The 22,412-nt window shown below is 27.7% G+C and overlaps 1 protein-coding gene across 6 annotated transcripts in view; it reads right to left on the bottom strand.

Moving 5' to 3' along the window:
• LOC107441198 (dystrobrevin beta) overlaps positions 1 to 22,412 on the bottom strand; it is a 173,580-nt gene that overhangs the window by 97,808 nt on the left and 53,360 nt on the right. For 2 of the 6 annotated variants that reach the window (XM_016054363.4, XM_016054364.4), the window contains one exon: positions 19,289 to 21,807. The exons of 2 other annotated variants lie outside the window; for them this stretch is intronic. In XM_016054363.4, coding sequence (XP_015909849.1) covers positions 21,679 to 21,807 — 129 coding nt within the window. In that variant the 3' untranslated portion in view covers positions 19,289 to 21,678. Of the gene's footprint in view, positions 1 to 19,288; positions 21,872 to 22,412 lie in introns of those variants that run through there. 2 more of the 6 variants (XM_016054365.4, XM_071180232.2) reach the window with 1 other exon arrangement.

The following is a 22,412-nucleotide window of genomic DNA, read 5'->3' as shown; positions in this document are numbered from 1 at the left end:
TAAACAAAAAGCCAGAATTCGCGGGGCGAGTCTACCCATTCGTATTTAGTTTTAATAAAGCATAATAATATAATTTAGAACTTTGTTTATAGTAAAATTAAGTCATTTTAAATGAATTTGAGTATATTATTTAAATTCTGCATTGATAAATTTATCATTAATAAGAAAATTTATAGGTTAAATATAAATGTAAATATAAAATATGTTTATTTTACCTATTTTTTCAATTTTTATATTACAAAATTAACTTTTTTTATTTAATGCAAGTTAAATAAATTATTATTTATTATTACAGATGGCTCGAAATTATATTCGCAAAACAAATGGATTTAAATGTTACAAAAAAATGCCACCTGAGATGGAAAAAGCTATCCAAAGGATAAAAGCCAAACAATAACAATATTAATTTTAATTTATTTTTATCAACAATAATCAGAAAAAAATTTTATTTTATAATGCTAATGATTATAAGAACAAAACTGTGATCAAAATGTGATAATCGATCAAATACTCAATTTGTGTTATTTTATGAATAAAAAAAATGGAATATATAATAAAGTTATGAATTTTACTTCATAAATATCCTATATAGTAACTAAAATAACAATTTAATAGTAAAATTTGATTATTTACAATGTTAACATTCATTTTAGTAGAATGGGTAGACTCGCCCCATACGAGAGATTTGTCAGCTGTTCTATAAAAATATACAGTAACAGCGTAACTGTTAATATTTTCTAAAATCGATTTCGCAGCTTTAAAGAGGGATAAATAGCGGTTCCGAAACACCTATTAAAAGCATTTTTTCGTTAATATTTACAAAAGTTTGACCACTTGAAAGTTGACAAACTGAAAAAATGGGTAGACTCGCCCCGGTTTACGGTAATTATTTTTCAACTTCAGGAATATAATTTTATGCTTGTTGAGGTATATATTTATAAACCTGTGGTGCGTCGTTTTACACTTCTGGTTGATAAAAATCAACCTCAGGTGTATTTTGATGGAATTGGTTGGACATTTGCATTTAACCCGTTTGTATAATTATGTATTAACCCTAGCTGCCTTTTATTAGGATGTTTTTTTTTCCTTCTAAATAATGAAAATGCGGTAGCACGAGTTATTTTAAAGAATGATTATGATTTATTTTAAAGAAACAAAAAAGTTCCGCATATAAACTGTCGACATCTTTCAAGCGCTCAAAAACAGACGATCATTTTCAAAATCTGCTAAGAAACAAGAGTGATTTGAAATATGAAACGAAAAGTTTATTTTTAATCGTTGTTTTTATATAAATTTAATTGAGAATGATTTCGTCCACCACTGCATACAAACAACTTAAACATATAAGTAAAACCTGTTAAATATGCAATGAAGTTTTTAAATATGGGCAAAATTAAACAAATCTAGTTTACCTTAAAGTGTAATTTGATTGCCACTTTGAATATTATTGACCAGTATTTACCAAATGTTGTCCCAATGTATTGAATAAATTAGGAAAAGAATATGGATTTATAAAAAAAAATATTTTTTAATTTCTTATCGAACTTTTCTATTTAATATAAAATAATCAAATCCTAGAATGAATAATTATGTTTCTGTGAGAACCATTTTCAATGGTTATAACAGTTTTATTTTGAAAACTATAATTCAATATACTTGATTCGTTTTCATCTTATGCATACACCAAAAAAAAATAAGAAGAAGAAAATTCAGAACTATTCCAGACGTCATTCTAGGCCTACGAATTCATTAATAGACATAGACGTTTGACATAAATTCTATAATTCTAAGTCTATTACTGATAAAACGATGATTGAATAAATTTTATTCATCACATTAAATATAATCAAAATGATTTGTAGTTTTTTGGTTAGTATATTCACAGCATACTCATTTTGTTTAAACTGTGGGTTTTACTAAAAAATTCCCGATTATTTAGAGTTCCGTACCCATAAAAAATTGGGAACCGTTGTTCTAGGCAGCTGGTATTTCCGGGTTGGCAGCTATGTACATATTCTAACTACCATTAATTAGTCTCTTCTTAACTATAATTTTTCTGCCCCGCAGAAGGCTAATATAAAAAAAAATTGTACGCTTCAATTTTAATTATAAATTTTTAAAAAAAAATGATTAACGTTGATTTTAATTTCTAATGTGTGAAAATAAATACACGAGTTGGTCAAAATAAAGGAAAAACTTCTATAACTCTATGTAAACAATTATTTCAGTTAGAAAAAAAAATGTGTTGGACCATATTACTTGGCAAAACTGTTGACACAACTTGAAAGATTGTGGAGAGTTGAAAGTTAAAAACTTTTTGCTAAATTTAATACCAGCCATTTTGAAATCATTGTACAGGATTGCAATACAGTGAAAAATCTCTGGAGCGACCACTCTCTGTTCCACAGTAAAATGGGCGTTCTTACCTCCAAAAGACTTTAAAACATTATCGAAGGTACACAACGTTTCGCAAACCATTTTAATTTTAGTCAGTGTCATTTTCTTGGAGCAAAACGGCCATTTGTGTTGGCCTCATGAAATTAGGATCGATGGACAAAATTTGGCTTCAATAAAAATGATTCCTATTGATATAATTATGCGTAAAAACAAATTTACCAATTATGAATAGTAGAACTATTTTAAATTAATAAACAGTAATGTATTTTGTTTAAACTTGCATTTAATTATGTTATCATAGAAATTAGTTAGCTTTAAAAGATGAGAAGAGGTTTGTTTGTTTGAGATGCTTAGTTTTTCTAAAAATAACTTTTTTTTTTCGAATCAAACTTTCAACTCAAAAAATAAGTAATTGACAGCACTGTCTTTAGTACACTCTGAGTGCAACATGAGGTTACAAATCTCTTTCTAAGATCGTCCAAAAGATATCTCTAAATGAGAGCCTCACACGAATATTATTTTATACATTTTAATCTACTTGTTTGTTTTATTAATATTTGTTGTTTTGATATTTTTTCGTGTTTCCTTATTTGACCTTTGCCGCATTTGGTGCAGAGGTTTGCCGTGTCGCTGGGAGAGGTTTTAATAGCATCTCCCAAAGGCTTTCTTCAACACAAAGTCTATGGAAAAAACGCTCCCAAAAATGGTCGTAAATAGAGGAGGTCGATACATAGAGGTGGTCTTCCCACGAGGTTTCACTGTATTTATATAAGAATGCTTTTTTTTTTTAAATAATTATAGTGGTATTGAAATAAGAAATAAGCTTTTAACTTCTTACGCTCATTTTGATTGATGCAAATTTTGTATGGATAAAAAAAAAACACCCTTTCTAAAAGCCTCTAGCATGATCGAACAAATTGTGCAAGCAATTTTGCTATGTAAAATTTTCTAAAATACTCGAATTTAAGAGAATAATTGCGTAACATAGTGTTTTCCATTATTTTGATTATTACCTGCATATTAGACCTGATAATCCGGCAATGATGTGATTTAAGTGCAGACAAAATTGAAACAATTTAACTTACCGCAATTTTTACTAGCTGCTTATTAAAATAGTATTGGAGTTGGATTTTTCGAAATTGTAAATGATTCAAGCTATTAAATATTTATATATAAATTTTATTTTAAGTTAAAAAATGTATTTAAGACTCATATTTCAAATATTTGTTATCATGAGCAATTGTTATCCATTTGCTATCACACATGAGATTGTAGCGAAATATTGTTCTCTTTGATAGTGAACTAAGGCAGAAATTTTTAAAACAAAAGAATTTTTTATATTTATTTGAATCTATGAACATGATCATTCATCTGACTTTTCATAAGCAGGTTTAAATTATCTATTATTAAGGAAGACGTAATTTCTCTTTAATTTTAATTAATTAATTATTAATAAATTACCTTACTATGAATAACATTTTTTCGGACAAAGGAAATTCCACAGTATTTAGATAGAATTTAACTAGAAAAAAAAAGAGAGAAAGTGGTCGAAAAACTATATTTTTAGCTTGTTTTAAGATGAGCAAATGCATAGTTAGAAATTAAATTTCAAAACATTTTTTATTTAACAGGCTAGTTTTAATTATGGCTTGAAGCAACATTTTACAGTCTAAAAATAATTTCAGAAATAAATTTTTTATTTTCTCAAATATAGCGACAAAAAATTTGAAACAGTAAAATACGTCAAAAACACATTTCTTCGTTGTTAATTATATCTCTGAACATCGCAAAAATTGCTGGAAAAAATCTTAAACAATAATAATAAAAGTTTTGGTTTACTTCTGTATGTTCAAATGAAACATGCTCGTTATTTTCTAAAATACTTTAGAACATATTGCTATTCATATATCAAATGCGAATTTCGATTTGTGACTGATAACAACTAAATCAATTTTTAGGAGTAAAATTCTAAAAGCATTTTTTGGATGGTATCCAACATTTAGAGTACTAGACAGTAAATGAAACAGTTTTCTTTATTCAGATACTTTCTTTTTTACCCCCCTCCCCTCCAAGATTTATGAACTCGAAAATATACTGCGCCTGCCAAAAAAAAAATTAAATAAATCTGGAGTGAACATAGGATTTTATTTGTTCTTTTGAAAAGTTGCTTTATGCTTTTACTCGAGTACTATACTTATGAATAAATGATATATTTTATTTCAAAGTTACCTTCATTTTCTTTCTTACAGCTTTACAAATATGACCTCTGAAATCTTACATAAAATATTAAGTTTTGAAAATAAGGTAAATTTTAAAGTAACAAAATAAATAAATTTAAAGGAGATCTTGGCTACTAGTCAATTTACTTTATTGACAATAGAAGTTTACAACCCTTATCGATGCAATTTGCAGGGCTACAAGAATTTTAAAAATATTGGCTGACAAGCAAAATATTTTCGGTAGCCAGAAAAAATAGTAGCATCCCCCCTCTCGATTCTAGTTCGCTAAATATATACATACAGTGAGCAAAAAAATAAACGAATAACTTTTGATCGAATCGGATGAACACGTATTAGGACTCAATCGTAATGGTTCAAGGGGGTGACTTCAAATATGCTAAATTAATTCGTGCAGACAATATTTCATGTTACACAATCAGCCACAAAAAATATACCTTTCTTTCGAAGGATTTGGATTTCTCACATTTAAAGTATAGGGGATTTCCGCAATCGGTCCCCATAGTTTGGTCAGGAGAGCTGTCGTTCAAAGTTTGGATCCCCTAATGTTAATTTTATTTTTTGCGTATTTCGCTATGTCTCAAGAACTTTGAAAGCGAATTGAAAAATGTTTGTTACAATTATAAAATTTATTCATCAGAAGATAATTTCCATCAAAAAAAAATTTTTAGTACATATTTTTTATTACTTTATTTAATAACAGTCGAAAAAAATTTGACTTGTAAAGTATAAAATTTTTTACATGGAATTTTACACAGTAAAATACAAAATTTGAGTGAAATCAGTCGAAAAAGTGACTGAAAAATTCAGTCAAATAAATATACGAATTTTAAAAAAGTCGTATTTTAAATTAGTCGTATTTAGACGGATTTCTTACGCCTTATATTTTGGGGGTAAGAAATCCAAATCCATCGAAAAAACGGTTTATTTAGAGAAAGTACGTTTGTGTGTCTGATTTTGCTATTTAAAATATCGGCTACTCTAATTAATTAGCCTATTTCAGGTCAAGCTTTCGAACCATTAGGATTGAGTCCTAGAACGTGGAGATTCAATCATTCGATCAAAAGTTATGCAGCGTGATTCGTTTATTTTTTTGCGCACTGTACATAAAAATCAAATGCTTTCATTTGAAATGTTCAATACAAATAAATAAAATACTTCCCATGACAAAATAAAATATTAATATATATTGCTTTTTTAAGAAATATCAAAATAATAAAAATCTATGTGCAATTTCAAAGTGTTATACTTTTACAATTAAATCTATGTTTTTTTCCTGCGAATTTGCGGTTATGTGTATTAAGATTCATTAGAGCGAGTTTGTTTTCGAGAGCAAATCTTCCAAGTCCCCGGGACACAAAAAATTTCAAAATCACGAACTTCGTACAAAAGTCACGCAATAGCTGTGAGTAAAAACAAATGTATCTTCTTATTTTGATTTTAAAAAGAAGAGTGGATTGAACACGTTTTTCCTTATTTTCTTTTTAATACGAAATTAATACGTCACGGAACTTAAAAAGATAATCTTTTAATTATGGGCTTGATTTTGAGCCGATTTTATCGAAATCCATGTGGTTTTCAGCATTTATTGCTGCAAATTTTAACATGGTTTTCTGAAATCCCTATATTCTTAATACATTATTATTTCGAGAAGTCAATTTCAGATCCCACATTTGGATTAATAATTTCATGATGGACACGTTCAATTTGACCGTATTTTACGATCACTGGCTATTGATATTTAATTACGTGACTTGTTTAACATATTTTATGATGGATTTCAACCATATTTGGTAGCATAATTAACCCTTTAATGGTCGCATAATTTTGAAAAATATTTTTAAAAATGCCTAATTTTATTTAAGAAAATTATATGAAACTAAGTGTATGTACAGGCTAAAAAAAAAAAAAAAAAAAAAAGATATCACCCTGAATGAATTTTGTTCTAATGATTGGATTTTCACATACTAAGTGCTAAACTTAATGGTTTCTGGGGGTGACATATGCTAATGATTAATTAAGTTACAAAATCAAAAACACAAAACTACACTTTCTTTGAATAAACACACACACATATACATATATATATAGCATAATAAATAAATACGAAAAACATGAAGAAAATTAAGAAAAACAATAAGTATTATTTATTGCGCATAAGCTGCAAGTAAATAAAACTCATAAAATAAGTTCAAAATGTAGATAAAACAAGGGAAAAGTTACAGAACAATGGAAAAAGGGGAAAAATAGGAAAATAATAAAAATAAAAATAACAAAAAACCGGAAAGGAAAAAAAAAATTCCGAAAAAAGGACAATTTTTTTTTTAAATCTGGAAAATAAAAGATATAATCTTTTCATCAGCCTACACGATTATATCCGCAAAAAAGAGTGCTATCTAATATCGCATCAATACAGCCAAAGCAAAATATATTAATAGAATAGTGTGAGGAGCACTCAAAAAATTTTACAAAAAAATTACAACAAATAAAATAGAACACAAAAAGGTAAAATAACGTATAACACAATAAGTAAAAATATCACGTAAAAACAGAAAATATAAAGAAAAAACAGAATAAAACATGAAATGAAAACTGTAAAGCGAGTAGCGAATTCAAATGAACTTACATGAACGGGAAATTTTTCAAGAATGATTTAAAATATTTTCTTAACAAGATTGCCAGATTGCAAAAAATGAAAACAAAAGCGCAAATTGAGATAAAAGCGTAACAAGAGGAATTTTATATTAAAGTGCGTTCTTCCTGCATTACTGAAGTGCGTTAGATTTGTTAGTTACCAAGGATTGGCCCGAAAATGGATGTGCGCAAGGTAATATTATACTGAATAATTTAAAATTTTAGAGTAAATAATTTTAGAAAACAAATATTTATTTAAGAGAAAGAATAGAAAATAGAAAAGGAAAAAAGTCGAACTGCTTGTTTTGCTCATAATTTTAGCCACGGATTTGCCCGAAATGAATTTGCACATGGAAAAATTATATAAATTAACGAAGAAAATTTTTAGTAAATAATTTTGGCCACGGATTTGCCCGAAATGGATTTGCACATGGAAAAATTATATAAATTAACGAAGAAAATTTTTAGTAAATATATCTACATTAATATCCGATTAACTCAATGATTTTAGATAGAATTTAATTACTTTTGCTGGGTATCCATTGTTTTTTTTATCAAATTTTGAAAGAGTTTATCGATTATTTTTTTGGATGAATAAATATTACTACATATTCTTTTAATTCTATTCATTTCATTAAAAGTAGTATTCAAATAGATGTTTCTAGAAACATTAGAATTCCAAGTAATTAGTTTATTTATATTAAAATTGAAATCATTTCTTTTATCCTATAAATCAACAAAGCAGATATTATCTTCTTTTATAATACCCAAATCCAAAAAATTGAACTTAATATTATCATCATGATTACGAAGCAATATTAATTCCTCGGGGTAAACATTATTTAATAAAATAGTATAATCTTGAAAATTAAAGATAATTAAATCATCAATAAATCTAAAAACAAATTATAGTGGGGTAGCCGCAGTCTGGAAATTGTAGCCTTAATAGTTTAGCCAGGAAAGCGGATGAAAATTTGATCCCCTTAATGTTAACTCTACTTTTTGCGTTTTTAGTCTTATCTTTAAAACTAATTCAGCAATTTCAAAAAAAAAAAAAAAAAAAAAAAAAAAAAATGCATCCACACATAAAATCCATTATTCCATTTCATGCAAACAATAATTTTTAACAATTATTTATTATTATTTAATTTAATTGCGGATGAAAAAATTTTGAATTATGAGGTATAAATTTTTTATACCACATAGCTCTATGTATTTTTCTATTGGAAAATCTTAAGATTCAACTATTTTTATTTAGTAGAAGGTGTAAAAAATTAAAATGAATTATTTCTGAAAAAAAAGTTTGGCGACATTGTAGAAATATTTAAACGTGGTTATCTTAACGAGGAACTTGACTTGACGAGGCACGCGTAGCTTAAAATTTCATTAATATTATTTCCGCTGATAGCCAATTGTTAAATTATTTTTAATTACGGAATATGATGTTTCTTTTTAAGTCATCTAAAAATTTATTCGTAGTTTAGCAAAGAGATTTCAATAAATCATTATGCTCATGGAATGTTGAGTTTCATAAAAGCATGTTTCTGATAAAATGCGATTATGCATCTGCTTTTCTTTTTAAATTTTATTTTTAGCAGGTTCATTGAATAATTGACACAATTCCAATAATATACATACGTATGCAGTGATTTGTCAATTTTTTGCATATATATTTTATAATTATCAAGCAATTACAACTTAATGAAAATAAAAGTTTTATAAAAAGTATCTTTATATTTTCTTAAATAAAATTGTAATATCAACGATGTTTATGTGAAATCGTATTTTTATATTCCACGTCACAACAAAGAGAGTTGCGGAATACATACCAACATTTTTAAAAATCTTAAAAATTTTCAACATGCTATAAATCGTCTTAAACTTCTTTATCATAAAATAAATTATTTAATTACCTTGCCGCGCGTGTTTCGCAGGACTATTTGACCTACTATTTAACTATATTTTTTATTTACTTAGCATACTATTTTTTCTAAACTGAAGATAAATTATTTTTTTTTTTCTCTTCATTTTTCTCGTGTAATGAAAAGCAAATGCATAAATGTGCCAAAACCATGCTGTTTTTAGAATCATTTCACAAAAATTGTTCTTTCCTAACACTAAAGTAAGGTATATTAAGACATTTTTTGGACTATAACTTATTTTAGGGCTGTATTTTGTATGTTCAGCAAATAGTTTTAACATATTTTTATATGAAATAACGTGAAAAAGCCATATTTATTAAATCTTAATATTAGAACATTCATTTATGATTTCATGTCAGAAAATTTTCTGAAATAGAGGTGATGGCGGCTGTAACTTTTTTTTAGTGCAGAGATAATCAAAGAGGGTTTAACATACTTCACAAGTAAATTATTAAACATAGTGTCGTTTACGCAGTCGTAGTATTTTTATGTATTCAAAAATTAAGATACGTTTCTGTATTAATTAAGTGGATTGTTTTTTCAACCCTGTGCAACATTCGCCTAAATTAACCAAACTGTATTTACCTATTCATTGTGAAATTTTTTGAATTTTTTCTTTTACATAAAAAAGGGAGAGGGTATTGAACTCGGGGAGTTTTTTAAAAATGATCCATTTGGCTTCTTATCTTTTAATTTCTGATGAAACTAGCTAGTTGGTATTCAGAAATAGAGAAAAATTTTATAAAAATGTTATAATATTGACTAATTTTCTTTGAGATTTCCAGAAGAAAAAAAAAAGGAAAATTTTTGAGAGGTCATAGCGATTTCCCATCCCTACACGTTTCTAGGTCTAATAATTATAAAGAAAGAATTTCTTGAGAGGCCAATATAAACCTCTTTCAGTTCAAATGCGAACTATTAAATCCCTAGCAAATCTCGAAACAAAGTATCTTGTCATTTTCCTTTTCCAAATTAATTAAATCATTCATTCCTAAGTTAGCAAATGAACAAATCGAAAATATGACATCGTTTAAAATTTCCATTATACGCCAACTAACCAATCACTCAGATATTTTAGTTTAAAAAAAATATCCAGACAACAAAACCTCGATTACTATCATTTATCAAACCTCATTTTAGTATTGGGCAATCTCTAAAAAAAAAAAAAAAAAACATTTCGAAGAGAGCCAGCGTGAGGGTTATACCATAATCCTGTCTTCCAACGTAAACGCCTCATTTGGTCCATTTATTGAGTGATAGCAGTCAAAATATCGATTTTGATCTTTTCATTATGGAAGGGAAAAGTTATTTTTGCAGCCAATCATTAAGGAGTTCTAAGAGGGGAATAGAGGGATCATTTGTCATGCATGCTTCTCAAGGTCCAGCGGGGCGGCAGTTTTATTAATGGGAGCACGAATAAAAAGCATTTACTCAGTGCTTTAAATTGTGTTCCTTCCAAGCATTTATCAAGAGTGGAAAAAAGGAGAAGCTCAAAAATGTTTTCTTAATCATCGTTTTGTTAAATCTAGATTGAATAAAAATGGTATTTTTTTTTAAAGCTTCAGTATCGATTGTATTTTAAACAGAGAAAAAATTCCTCAGAGATAAGCGTGTTTTTATGCGAATTTAATGTTTACAAATCATCGTTTTCTCTTATCCATTCATTCTCCCTCCCTTTTTTTTTGTTTTCTACAAGGAAAAAAATATCGACAGCTTTATTAAATAAATTGCAATCAATGAATATATTCATGTATATCATATTAATGAATAAATATATTCAAATTTATAAATTTGATTTTTACCACAATGAATATTCCTTTTTCTTCTTAAAAAATGAACAATTAAACGTTTCCAGAAAGAAAACTGCAGTGAATTTTCCCTCCTCATACGCTTACCTGCTCAGTCGTAGTAGCCCATGCAATAGAGTGCTTAGAGCATCGAACCCCGGTGCGAAGGGATAGGAGTATCGAACACAGACGTGATAGGCGAACCGAACACATGCGATGTAAGTGCTCGTAAAATCTGTGAAAGTTCCCAGGTTGGGCACTGAGCAACCTGAATATCTAGAGAAAATTTATTTTTCCTTCAGATATATGTCTAAATTGCAGAAGTTGCCTTACAAATGAGTAGTGTTACCATCTATCCGCGGGGTTCTGAGCCATTCACCCTTGCGGTGCTCTCTTTTCCGACGAAAGGCGCATCTTTCTGACTTAATTCGCAAAAGGCCAATGGTTGGCGAGCTTGACTTGTCCAACTGTCATTACAAACAACAACAACGCTTACGTATGTTGCTTAGAAAATCTTTGTAATAAGGATGAAAAAGTTCATTTCAAATTTAATAAATCCTATGTGCAGCGGAAACTATATAAATGCCGACTATATTAATGTTATTAACATGATATTAAGTTCTTAAGTTATGAATATTTTGAAGAGTTAGTTACCTACTAGTGTTCGCAAGTACGAAAATCAATGTTTTGTGAAAATGAAAATGCCAATTGAATTTAGCGAGAATTCAATCGATGCATGATTTTAATGTACGATGCTTGTAATCTTAATAGCTTAGTGAGAAAAAAATTCTAGACCTAGCATACGACGTACAGAAATGGGCGTCTACTCACGGCATTAGCAATCCTAAGGAAAAGTCTATGGGGAATGGGGGAATATTAAAGAATTTTACAAAATATTCATTGATAAGATTTTCCTTTAATACCCCAGTGTGTTCCTTTTATCCATTTCTATGAGTTTCAGCTCATATACGCTTTGGAAAATGTTCTTTCCAGAATTTCCGCACTAAATTTTAAGTTTTGATCAAATTTTTTTCTTTGCGATTTTAAAGTTATATCCTGACGTCAATAAGTAACAAAACACATAAATCAATAGACAAGTATTTATGCAAAGACTAGGTTATCTTTTATTTTGAATTCCTTTAAACTGGTAACATTAAAATCTACAAATTTGATTGAAATACTCTTCACAAAATAGGGAGTATACAAAGAGTTTTTCAACAAATTCAGTATTTACTAGATAGAATGTCAACATGAAAGAGTGTCCCGCCCCGTTAAACAAACGAAATTTACAAATAATATACATTTCACAAGAATATATAATTTCTTATCCGGTTAAATGTATCTACAACCTGAACTAAAAGTTGAAGTGAGCAAACATTTCCTTACATTTTGAACCCTACAAAGTATCAACAATTGAAAATTACAAAAATTCGTTTGAACTTGCATCAGTTTACATGTTAGATTTCTGGTTCCTTATTGGTAATTTTCATTAAGACATAAATAAATCTTTTAAACTTATTAAAATATTAAAGCACCATAAGTTTTTGAAGCAACTGTTGCAATATTTTACAAACGTTTCATTTACAACGATAAATAATAATAATACATATATAAAGTATAGATATATTTTTGTTCTACGACTTAGTTAAATCTCTAACAGATAAAAAATAAATCGGTAAAAAAATAAAATAAAAAAGTAGTTTGTAATAATCCACAAAAGGTTTTTCATCAACTAATTTTGAACTACTCGTAGTAGCTTTAAATATATAAAATTTAATTAGTAATAGAAATAGCCAGCTGGCCATCGGCGACAAAATATTTAGAGCTAGCGAGTAAGTTAATTCTTGTAAAATATTGCGCTTCAAGCTACCATATTTCTCGCGCAGTTTGCTGTAAACAATATAGTTAAAAATGGAAAGCAAGAGTTTCAAACTTTAAAAAGGAGAATAATAACAGGTGCATAATATAGATATGAACATGCGCAAAAATATAGATCACGTAAAGATTGAAATCTATGTCACCAGATGTGTTCACACCTTATTATGTTTTTTGACCCCTTAAAAAATTGAAAAGAGAATATAAAGAAACTATTTAACTCAATATCTCTTTTTTTCCCCCGAGGAAGTAAAACTTGTGTTACCAGAGCGGGCAGAATTCAAGTTGAAGTTCGCGCCACTGATATGAAGTCAGATGTTGTAGAAGTAAGCAAGTGTTCAACCAGTTTGCCCCAGGTTATAACATTTTGAGCTATTTTACAGTTCTCATTTTCTACATTCTCGTGGCCACCAAAAAGTTATTTAAACTATATTTATTAAAATTTTAAAAAGTGTTCGCATTTTCCGTATAAATAGTGGCGAGTAAAAATTTTAATACGCTTAGAACTGGAATTTCATGCCTTGAGCTATTCCATTTATTGTCATTAGTAAAGCTTTTTTTTTTTTGAAAAATTAATTATGGTTATAATAAATAAGTGAAAAATTTCTAAAAAGTAAGAAATTTTCAAGAATTTTGATACAATATCAAAATAAAAATTAATATAGATCTCATTCCCAAAAGGCCATGATTTTAAAACTTCTCTTCAACTCAAAAGAATGCAAACGATGTTTTTTCTATTATTAATTTAAAAAAAAAGACATCAGGCAGACGATATTATAAAATAATTATATTAGAAATTATAAAATAAAATGATTGCAAGCGACGTCACGCCGTGATTAGGCCCAACTAAGGCTCCTATACTATCAGAGCTGACCTATCAAGCAATATTGGAGCAAACAAGTTCGCAAGTTAACGTTATGTTAGTATTGTGCTTATGTTAGCTTTTTGCTCCAAAAATAGATAAGTCGGCCTGTCTAATTTAGGGGCTCTAGGCCCAACCATGTGGTTGCAAGTACCCAATTAAAAAGTTACATGCATTTCTTCATTTTTATACTAAAGTGATTAGTGGATTTTAAATTTTATTTTAAGTTTTGTGTGCATAAGTTGGCAAAGTTTTTATAAAAGAAAAACCTTGCTGCGTTAATTATGGCACATTTCGTATTAAACTTGAATTTTTAAATTGATTTACCAATAAACGATATAAAGAGAGGCTTTAAGGGTACGATACATTTTTTGAATTTTGCCACAAATGATAAGTTTGGGGGAAGGCGATTTTCTAGCACAATAACCTCAGAAATCAGTTTCAACGCAGTTTCTATTTGTTTATTTTTATGTTCTAAAGAAAAATTATATATTTTTTTAAGCATTACAGGCTTTTCTTTCTCCTTTTGTAATGAAGATAAAAAAAAGAAGTTATAATTTGGTAGGAAACAAAAACCTCAATTAAACCGAATTACTTTAGCGCCAGAATTTTGCATTTTCTCCAAAGAAACAAGAGCAAAAAATTTTAAGAAAAAAACTTTTAAACTTTTATTAAAATTTTTTAAACTATATTATTTTTTTAATTTCCAGTAAACTTATTTCTTTTAAACTTAAGATTACGATTACACAACACGGTTACAAGATTTAATTTATTGAAGAAAACTAATTTATCTACAATAGAGGATCAAATGAGTATTTTATTAATGTCACTTAATTAGGTAATGCTCATTCTCCTCAATTATTATTTAAAATGAAGTTATTTTAATCCATTTATTTTTTTGGTTTAAAATAACAAAAAAGACACAGTTTGCATTTTATTTGCGTCCTATAGAAGCCAAATATCATACATTTATAAAACATTATAATATTTTTAATATATCCTTAAGGCAGAATAAATAAACACGAAAAAAATATGCCTTCTGCTTGCGTCATTAACCAAACTCTAATTTCGTTATGGAGGTTAGTTTGTTAGAAGCCACAGCCATAATGAAAATGGTAGTAAATAAATAATCAGTGTTGACATGTAAGTTTAAAAAAATATCCCCTAAAATAAGTTTAGTGACTTATTTTTAAAAAAAAAATTTTTAAGAGAATGTAGGAAGAGAAAATTTTTTTTCTTCCAAAGAATGCACCAAAATTGCGTGGTTTCGCAGCGAAGTGAGAAAAGAATTATTTATCTGTTAATCGGCTGTCATCGATTTATGTCTTATTATAACTATGAATATTCTTCCGATGATAAACATAACATAAATAAATAATAAAAAATAAAATAAAAACATTTTTATTCATATTTTGGTACAAGGAAAAAAAATAGCAGTAAAAACCTATTTTAATGAATGCTTGATAAAAACAAACATAATTTAATTAAATTAAAGCTAATTTTTATATTATCTAAAATATAGGTTAAAATCAGATATTTTTTTTCCTTAAAATTACCAATAAGAAACTTCTAACTATGTCATTTTTAAGTATCCAACAAATTGATAGAAATACAGAGGTCTTCGTCTTCTTGATAAAACATTAACAATCTACTATCTTTTTCTTCTACTATTCCTGCTTATGTAAATAACAAACTTCATATTTCAACAGTGCTCATAAAAAATGTGCACATTGGTTAAGTAGGGAATGTAAAAATAGACAATGTGCTTGGTCATTATCTACGGTGAAGGCAGTGTGCGAATACTAATAATAAAAAAAATCAGCCTAATGAAATGTGAGAAAAAGAAAGTAAACAGATGTAACAAATTAATAGTGTGGAAAATATGTGTTTACTAGTATTTATGTTTATCTTACAGGAAAAAGTAAATTCCCAGTTTAAAATATGTAACAATAAAAATTCATCAAAATAAATATTTATGCATAAAGTATTTCAACAAGAGAGATAAATAAAATAGCTTATTGATAGTCGCAATTTTTCCATTTGTTGTATATTTCTCTTTTTTAACTTTCGACATAAATTGTTCTTTTCTTTAAGAACTGGCAATTAAAGTAAAAGGTGTGAACAGGGACGACAAACTTCTTCAACAGTTGGAAAAACTGCAAAAAATTTGCGCCAGAAGAAATATGTTTCTTCCAATACAATTGGAAGAAATTTTTATTCAAAAAGAAATATCGTACATAAAAACTATTTTTTAAACAGTTTATAACAGCAATCTAGTTTTAATTATAGTATTCATTTCAAAGCTACTTGAGGCATCAATTTTTAAATAAGCTAAAACGAAAAAGAAACAATAGAAAAGTAGATTTAATGAATTTATCAAGAAATTAAAATAATCGTAGTTCCTTAATATTTTACGTAAATGAGTATAATAAAATTTAATTTTTTAATTCTTTAACTGTTAAAATAACATTAATAAATATAGCAGAGTCCCGACTATCCGCTTTAACTTGAGTTACCAAATATTTTAAGTTTTTTTTTTTTAAATCTAGTTTATTTTTAAAACTACTGCTGAAAAAAAAATCTGAATTTTATCTTCCAAACACTCAGGAAAATGAAATCCAACATCTTGTTCCAATGAAATGATCGTTAATATCGATCAATAATATAGCGAAGATGATGAAGACAGAGACAATGAAAATCAACATATAAAACTTTCTCATACAGATGGACTAAAAGCTATCGAAAGTGCTATTGAATATATAGAACAAGAAGAAGAGGCAACAGCAGTCTTTCTGCTATCCCTAAAAAAATGGCAAAACAATACTGCAGAAAAGCGCCAAAGCATAAAACAGAAAATGATTAAGGACTTTTTTAAGAAATTTTCTTTAATTATAATATGAATTGTATGTGGTGCACTTGTTTAAATTTTGTATTTATCAAATATATTACATTTGTACCTACTCTTTTTCTTCCCTTTTTTATACTCTTCGCTTTAACCGAGTTTTTCCGTTATCCGAGTAAGTCTTGGTCCACATTAGCTCGGATAATCAGGACTCTAATGCAGTTATTTATTTTAAAGAGTGCATGTGAAAAACTTAATTATTTTGGTATTATAATAAATTTATTTGTTAAAAATCTGTATATAACTAAAATAAATAATTTGTAAATAGTTATTTACTTAAAAGAGTATATGTGAAAACGGATTTTTTTTGGAATTATGATAAATTTATTTGTTTAAATTTTAGTTATTCTTATAATACTAATTGCTATATCAATATTCAGTATTTGTCCAGTTTGTTCTGATTTTTTCACTTTCCTCCGGATAAAAAGCCAAACCTGGGTATAAATAAAAACTATAACTCGAAATCAAATTGAGAGGAATACACTTCATGAAAAAAATTTTTAAGAATAAACTAGATCATGTAATATAAAATGTTAAGGTGAAAGCATTATCGGCCATCGCCGATATTCAAACCAGGCAAACTTATTTTGGAAACAAGCATTCTATCCTGGTGCATCGCAGAAATAGCCATTTAAAAAGGCAATTGATCATCGAAGACTATGAGACGCTTATCGAAAAAGCTACTATGGCTTTCTAACAACATACTTTTCCTCCATTATTTTCTGTAAAAGTGGAACATTTTATTTTATTTTATAACCGTTGTCGAACAGCCGACCCAATCTTTGGGTTTACGACTCCTAATGTTCAACTCCGTAATCTTGTAATTTTGAACCCAATCCAGAAGACAAGGGAACTCCTGGATCAAGTATTGGGTGGAGGACTTTTTGATGGAACTACCCGCATTTGTGTTACAATGACGACAAGAAATTATCACAGTTAGCCTGATTGCAAGGGGACTATAACTCATGACCACTGAGGATATTTCACGTCAGCACTGTGGCTGGTGCAACACGGGTGCGGAATTGGTATCGAGCAGCCATCGCTGGGATGCGAACCCTCTATTCCCTGAGCCATCACGGTCTCAAAAGTGGAACATCGTAGTAAAAGTAAAGCAGATCTGCAGTAGCCAGTTTTTCATTAAAAGGATCATGAACATTAAAGGTTCCACAATTTTGAATTTTATGATCGTGGGAATGTGATCAGCATTACGCACCAGCTGCTTTTATCTATCAGACTAGATGGTACTCATTTATCTGAAACGAAGTGGGTATTAAGCTACCACTGGAGATAGAGCTAGTATAGAGGAGTTTAACCAAGAAGATGTAAAGTGAAAAGTTAATGATAGGAATTCGATTAAGTTATTGAACTTTCTACAACAAACTAATTCCAATTTAAACATTTAGTCCAAATCTGTATCTTATTAAAAATTATTGCCCTCTCTTGCTGAAATACATACATCAAACTCTTTAAATAAGAAATAAACATTTTATAATACAATAAACTTGAAATAATAATTCTGTATTCAAACATTTCTCTCTCTTCTTTCTGATTAGATTTAATACAAACGAAAAGTTTTATATATATAAAAAAAAAATGCATAGGATCATGCGTCTTTGACAATGGCACACACATAAATCAGAAAAGATGTCAATATCGTTGCACACCGTACAGACTATAACAGTACTATAAACACTACACTTGTAAGTACATGAACACTTTGATGTCACAACACAACTACATTTATGATATGATAGAATTTTCCACTCACAACACTGGCGCCCACTTATAAAGAATATCGAAAAGAGCTTCACTTCAAGGAATCCTTTCTGACAGGGAGCAGGCAAAGAAGAAGAATTCGGTTTCCAAAATGTATATACATATTCTTTCTTTTAGATTATGAAATTCTCTTATTAGAATGAGTATTTAATTTCTGTTTATAATTCAAAATAGTATGTAATCAATTATATCAAATTTATAAAATTTTTACGAAAAAAAATCATTATAAATATTTTAATAGAATTTTGTTTATTGTTTTTAACATTTTAATTGTTATACTATTTGGAGAAATTTGTACAAAAATATTCTTGCAGTTAAAGCTCCCACATTTCACCCTAAAAAAATCAATCAAGAAATTCGTGTTTCAATAATTTTCAAGCTTAAAAATTGAAAAGCAGATGAACTTATTTTTTTAATATTTTAAGTGTAACAAAAGTTAAATAAAGATATTGCAAAGCAAAAAGTATTAATTTGATGTAAATATAAGTATAAAAACTTACTCATAGCAAGACCAGAAAACCGCAATTAAATTTTAAATAGAATTCATTAATACATAAAAAAAAATCCATTAATACATAAAAATTTCAATCCTTGTTGAAATTGTTTGGTCTATTAAACTATCTGCAATTATTTTTAATTTATTTGGGGATAAGGGATGAAGAAGCTGAATATTAAATACTGTCAGTATTTTTAGATTACATTTTTAGCATGGATTCTAAAAAATAAATATCAATTGATTTAATAGAACACCTTGCATATTAAATTTCATTTACATAAATCTGAGTACATTTATTCATTTAAAAGATTAGACTTTTAATAGAAAAGAATTTAGAATCAATTTATTAGTTTAGAATGCAAAATTTTAACATTAAGCAAAAAATTATAAGGAGAGGAAATTTATTAGAATTCTGAAAATCCATTCTACTGACACAAATTATTTCTTCTAGCTCGAATTCAGCTAGGAATGGTACTTATGAAAAGTAATTTTGATTCAAAGTTACTTATTAAAAATTATCATTTAAGAAAAAAAATTTAAGTGGTTCTTTTTTTTTTGTTTTTTTGTTAAGCAAACTAACACTAACTAAAAAAAACATTTAAAAAAGATACATTCATCAAACACCACATGAAAGATATTATAATACAATTATTGCATAGTTAAATTAATTATCTTAACAGAAGACCACATTCACATTTCATATAAAATACTTCTCGTTTGACTTCCTTTAAGTACAGATTAAAAAAAATAGCTTTATTTAACATTAAAAACAGATAAAAATTAACATTTTAAAAGTTAGGAACACTAGTATATCTAAAGCCATATCTTAAATAAACCAAAAGACAATTACTTAGCCAATCCACAAAAAATCAAGCATTATACTAATAAATACAGAATTTCACGGAGGAAAAAAAAACGTGTTAATTAAGCACCTAATTTTAAAATTCATGTGTTTAACATAAACTTGATGTATACTGTATTTACAAACCCTACATTAAACACAATTAGCTTTATAGGTTAACAGCTTTGACATCAAAGACTTTCTTTAGTACAAAACTGACTATCTTTAGTTTTCGTTTTGCATAATAAAGAATAGGTTAAAAGATACATGATTCACAACAGCATAAATTTGAGCATTTATATAGAACTTTTTTAAAAATAAAAATGATTTTAATAATTCAATGTAACTTATTTATTTTATACTAAAAAATTATTCTACACATTTTAATATTTTAAGCAAAATTTATGAAATAATCATCTTTTTAACCTTCTAAATTTAAAGCACCTTGGCATGTTTGTTATAAATTTTTCCATGTACCATAGAAACACATGGAGTATAACCAATTTTGTTTATTTGAAAAGCAAGAGGATTTCTACTTCAATCTCAGTTCAAGGTAAACTGTTCGGATAAATACTAAATATTAATTCATTCAAAGTGACTTCCAAATTAACTATATAACTTAACATCAACTAAATTAAAACAAGAAGAGTTTTATTTTGCCAAAAATAGCCTGTAATTTGACTTTTCTATAACTCTTGAATAAAGCACTTCTTTATAACATATCTCTCACTTTTAAGTACTCATTAAAAAAACAAATGAAATCACTTAAAAACATTTATTTTTAATTCATTGCAATTGAAATTCCCCTAACATCACACTGTTTGAAGAATTAGAAGAAATTTTAAAAAACAGAAGAAAGCAAAGAACTTTAGATTTATTTTTTCCTAAGAAAACAACTGCTATTGTTGTTTAATGATTGCAAATAAAATTAAAATGTAACTGTTATTTTATAATCGTAGTTATCACATATGATAATAAATAGAGGTCATTTGCACGTTAAGTGCCACACCAGTTATCAGTGGCGGACAGTGAAAACTTTCATGCAAAACTAAAAAAACTTACATTGTTTGAAGCAATTACTGAAAATGCATTAAAAATTTACTTAATTGTCATTTACTACAAATCAAATTTTTATTCATTTCAAATTGTTAGCAGTTTGCATCACCACAATACAAGCATTTCTAAGCTGTTACAAATAGCCAAAAGGTGATATCCTTAAAAATATGTGCGGCACTCAGTGTGTTAAACAGAAATAGAAAATATTATTAAAGGATAAAAAAGACTAGATATTAAAAAAATACTTAAATCCAAAAATTGCATGAAGCACAGTTAGAGTATAAAAAAAAAATCAGAATTTTATAAAAATTTGTATTATAAATTCCTATTTCTTAAAAACTTTAAAGAATTAGAATGAATTTTGCAAAAAAAAGTATTGGCATTTATTTTTCCTCAAGCTGATAGGCTCCCTGAAGATTGGATGGGTATAAAAGCGCCACTGCCCATAAAAACTTTTTAACCAAACTGGTTACAAAACAGGAATTATAATTAATAGTTAGGGACATGGTTTTAAAATGCAGGCAAACATAGTTCATAAAATTCAACAGAAGAAGAAAAGTTATAACCATTGTTTAGTAAAACCAAAAGTTGCACCATTGTTTAGTAATTTAATTAAAAATCTTATTAAAACAATGGATATTTATTTTAAAAGTTCTATTTCTTAAAAAATTCTATAAATAAATCTGCTCCACAAATAAAAATACCATTATCAAATACAATAAAATGAACGTAAATAAAAAAAAATAAAACATTCACCTAAAAATGAACAAATATACATTCAATGAATATACCGAAAAATGGCACATAAAACAATTCGATGAAACAGCTAGCTGCCTCTCCAAACACAAATGATATGACTTTAATGAACCAGATGGAAGGAGAAGAAATAATTCTTAACGGTTCACCCAACGTCTCATCGCCTCTTCCCAGTCCGTATTACATCCGTCGTCGTCGTCATCGGTTCGGACGTAACTCTCGTCGTCGGTCGTCAAAGACGCATGATGATGGAAGAGATCCAAGTCCTACAAAGGGAATTGGACTCATTCTTGTTGGTTGGATGATGCATTATGGGACTAATGTTCGTATCTGATTAGGTGCAATGTCAGTAAATAATGAAGGGAGAAAACAAAGAAGGTAAAAATAAGTGGATGTGGAAGAAGAAAAAAACAATATAAATAATAATTAAATGTGCTACACACTAGGGAGTTGCTTCGAACATGCAAAATTATTAAAACAGTAAATGTTTGAAAGAAATAAAAAGATAAAATAGTGGATGCAGTATTTTTTAAAAAAAATATTCAATCAAAAATAGTTGAAACACATAAATTATAAAGTTTTTTAAAAATTATACATTTTACAAATGAACTTAATAAATGTTGAAAATATTATCAGTTAATCTGATGTCATTAAATTCTTTTCCCATAATTAAGAAAACATAAAACTGAAATAAAAGTGTTAGAAGTTGATGAAACAAATAATTTTTTTTCATAGGACATGCAATTACAAATAAAAAAAAGGATATCCCTTATAAATTATAAAAAGCTTTACGTCAGTAAATCAAATCAAAGAAAAATTACGTCAGTTTCGAAATGATACCAATTATGAAAAAGTTATGAAATTTAATAAG

Source organism: Parasteatoda tepidariorum, chromosome 1, assembly GCF_982258835.1.
Source record: "Parasteatoda tepidariorum strain Cologne lab strain chromosome 1, Ptep-v5.0, whole genome shotgun sequence".
Classification (NCBI taxonomy): domain Eukaryota; kingdom Metazoa; phylum Arthropoda; class Arachnida; order Araneae; family Theridiidae; genus Parasteatoda; species Parasteatoda tepidariorum.
Note: the sequence above shows the minus strand (reverse complement) of the source record. Positions and strands in the feature narration are given on the sequence as shown.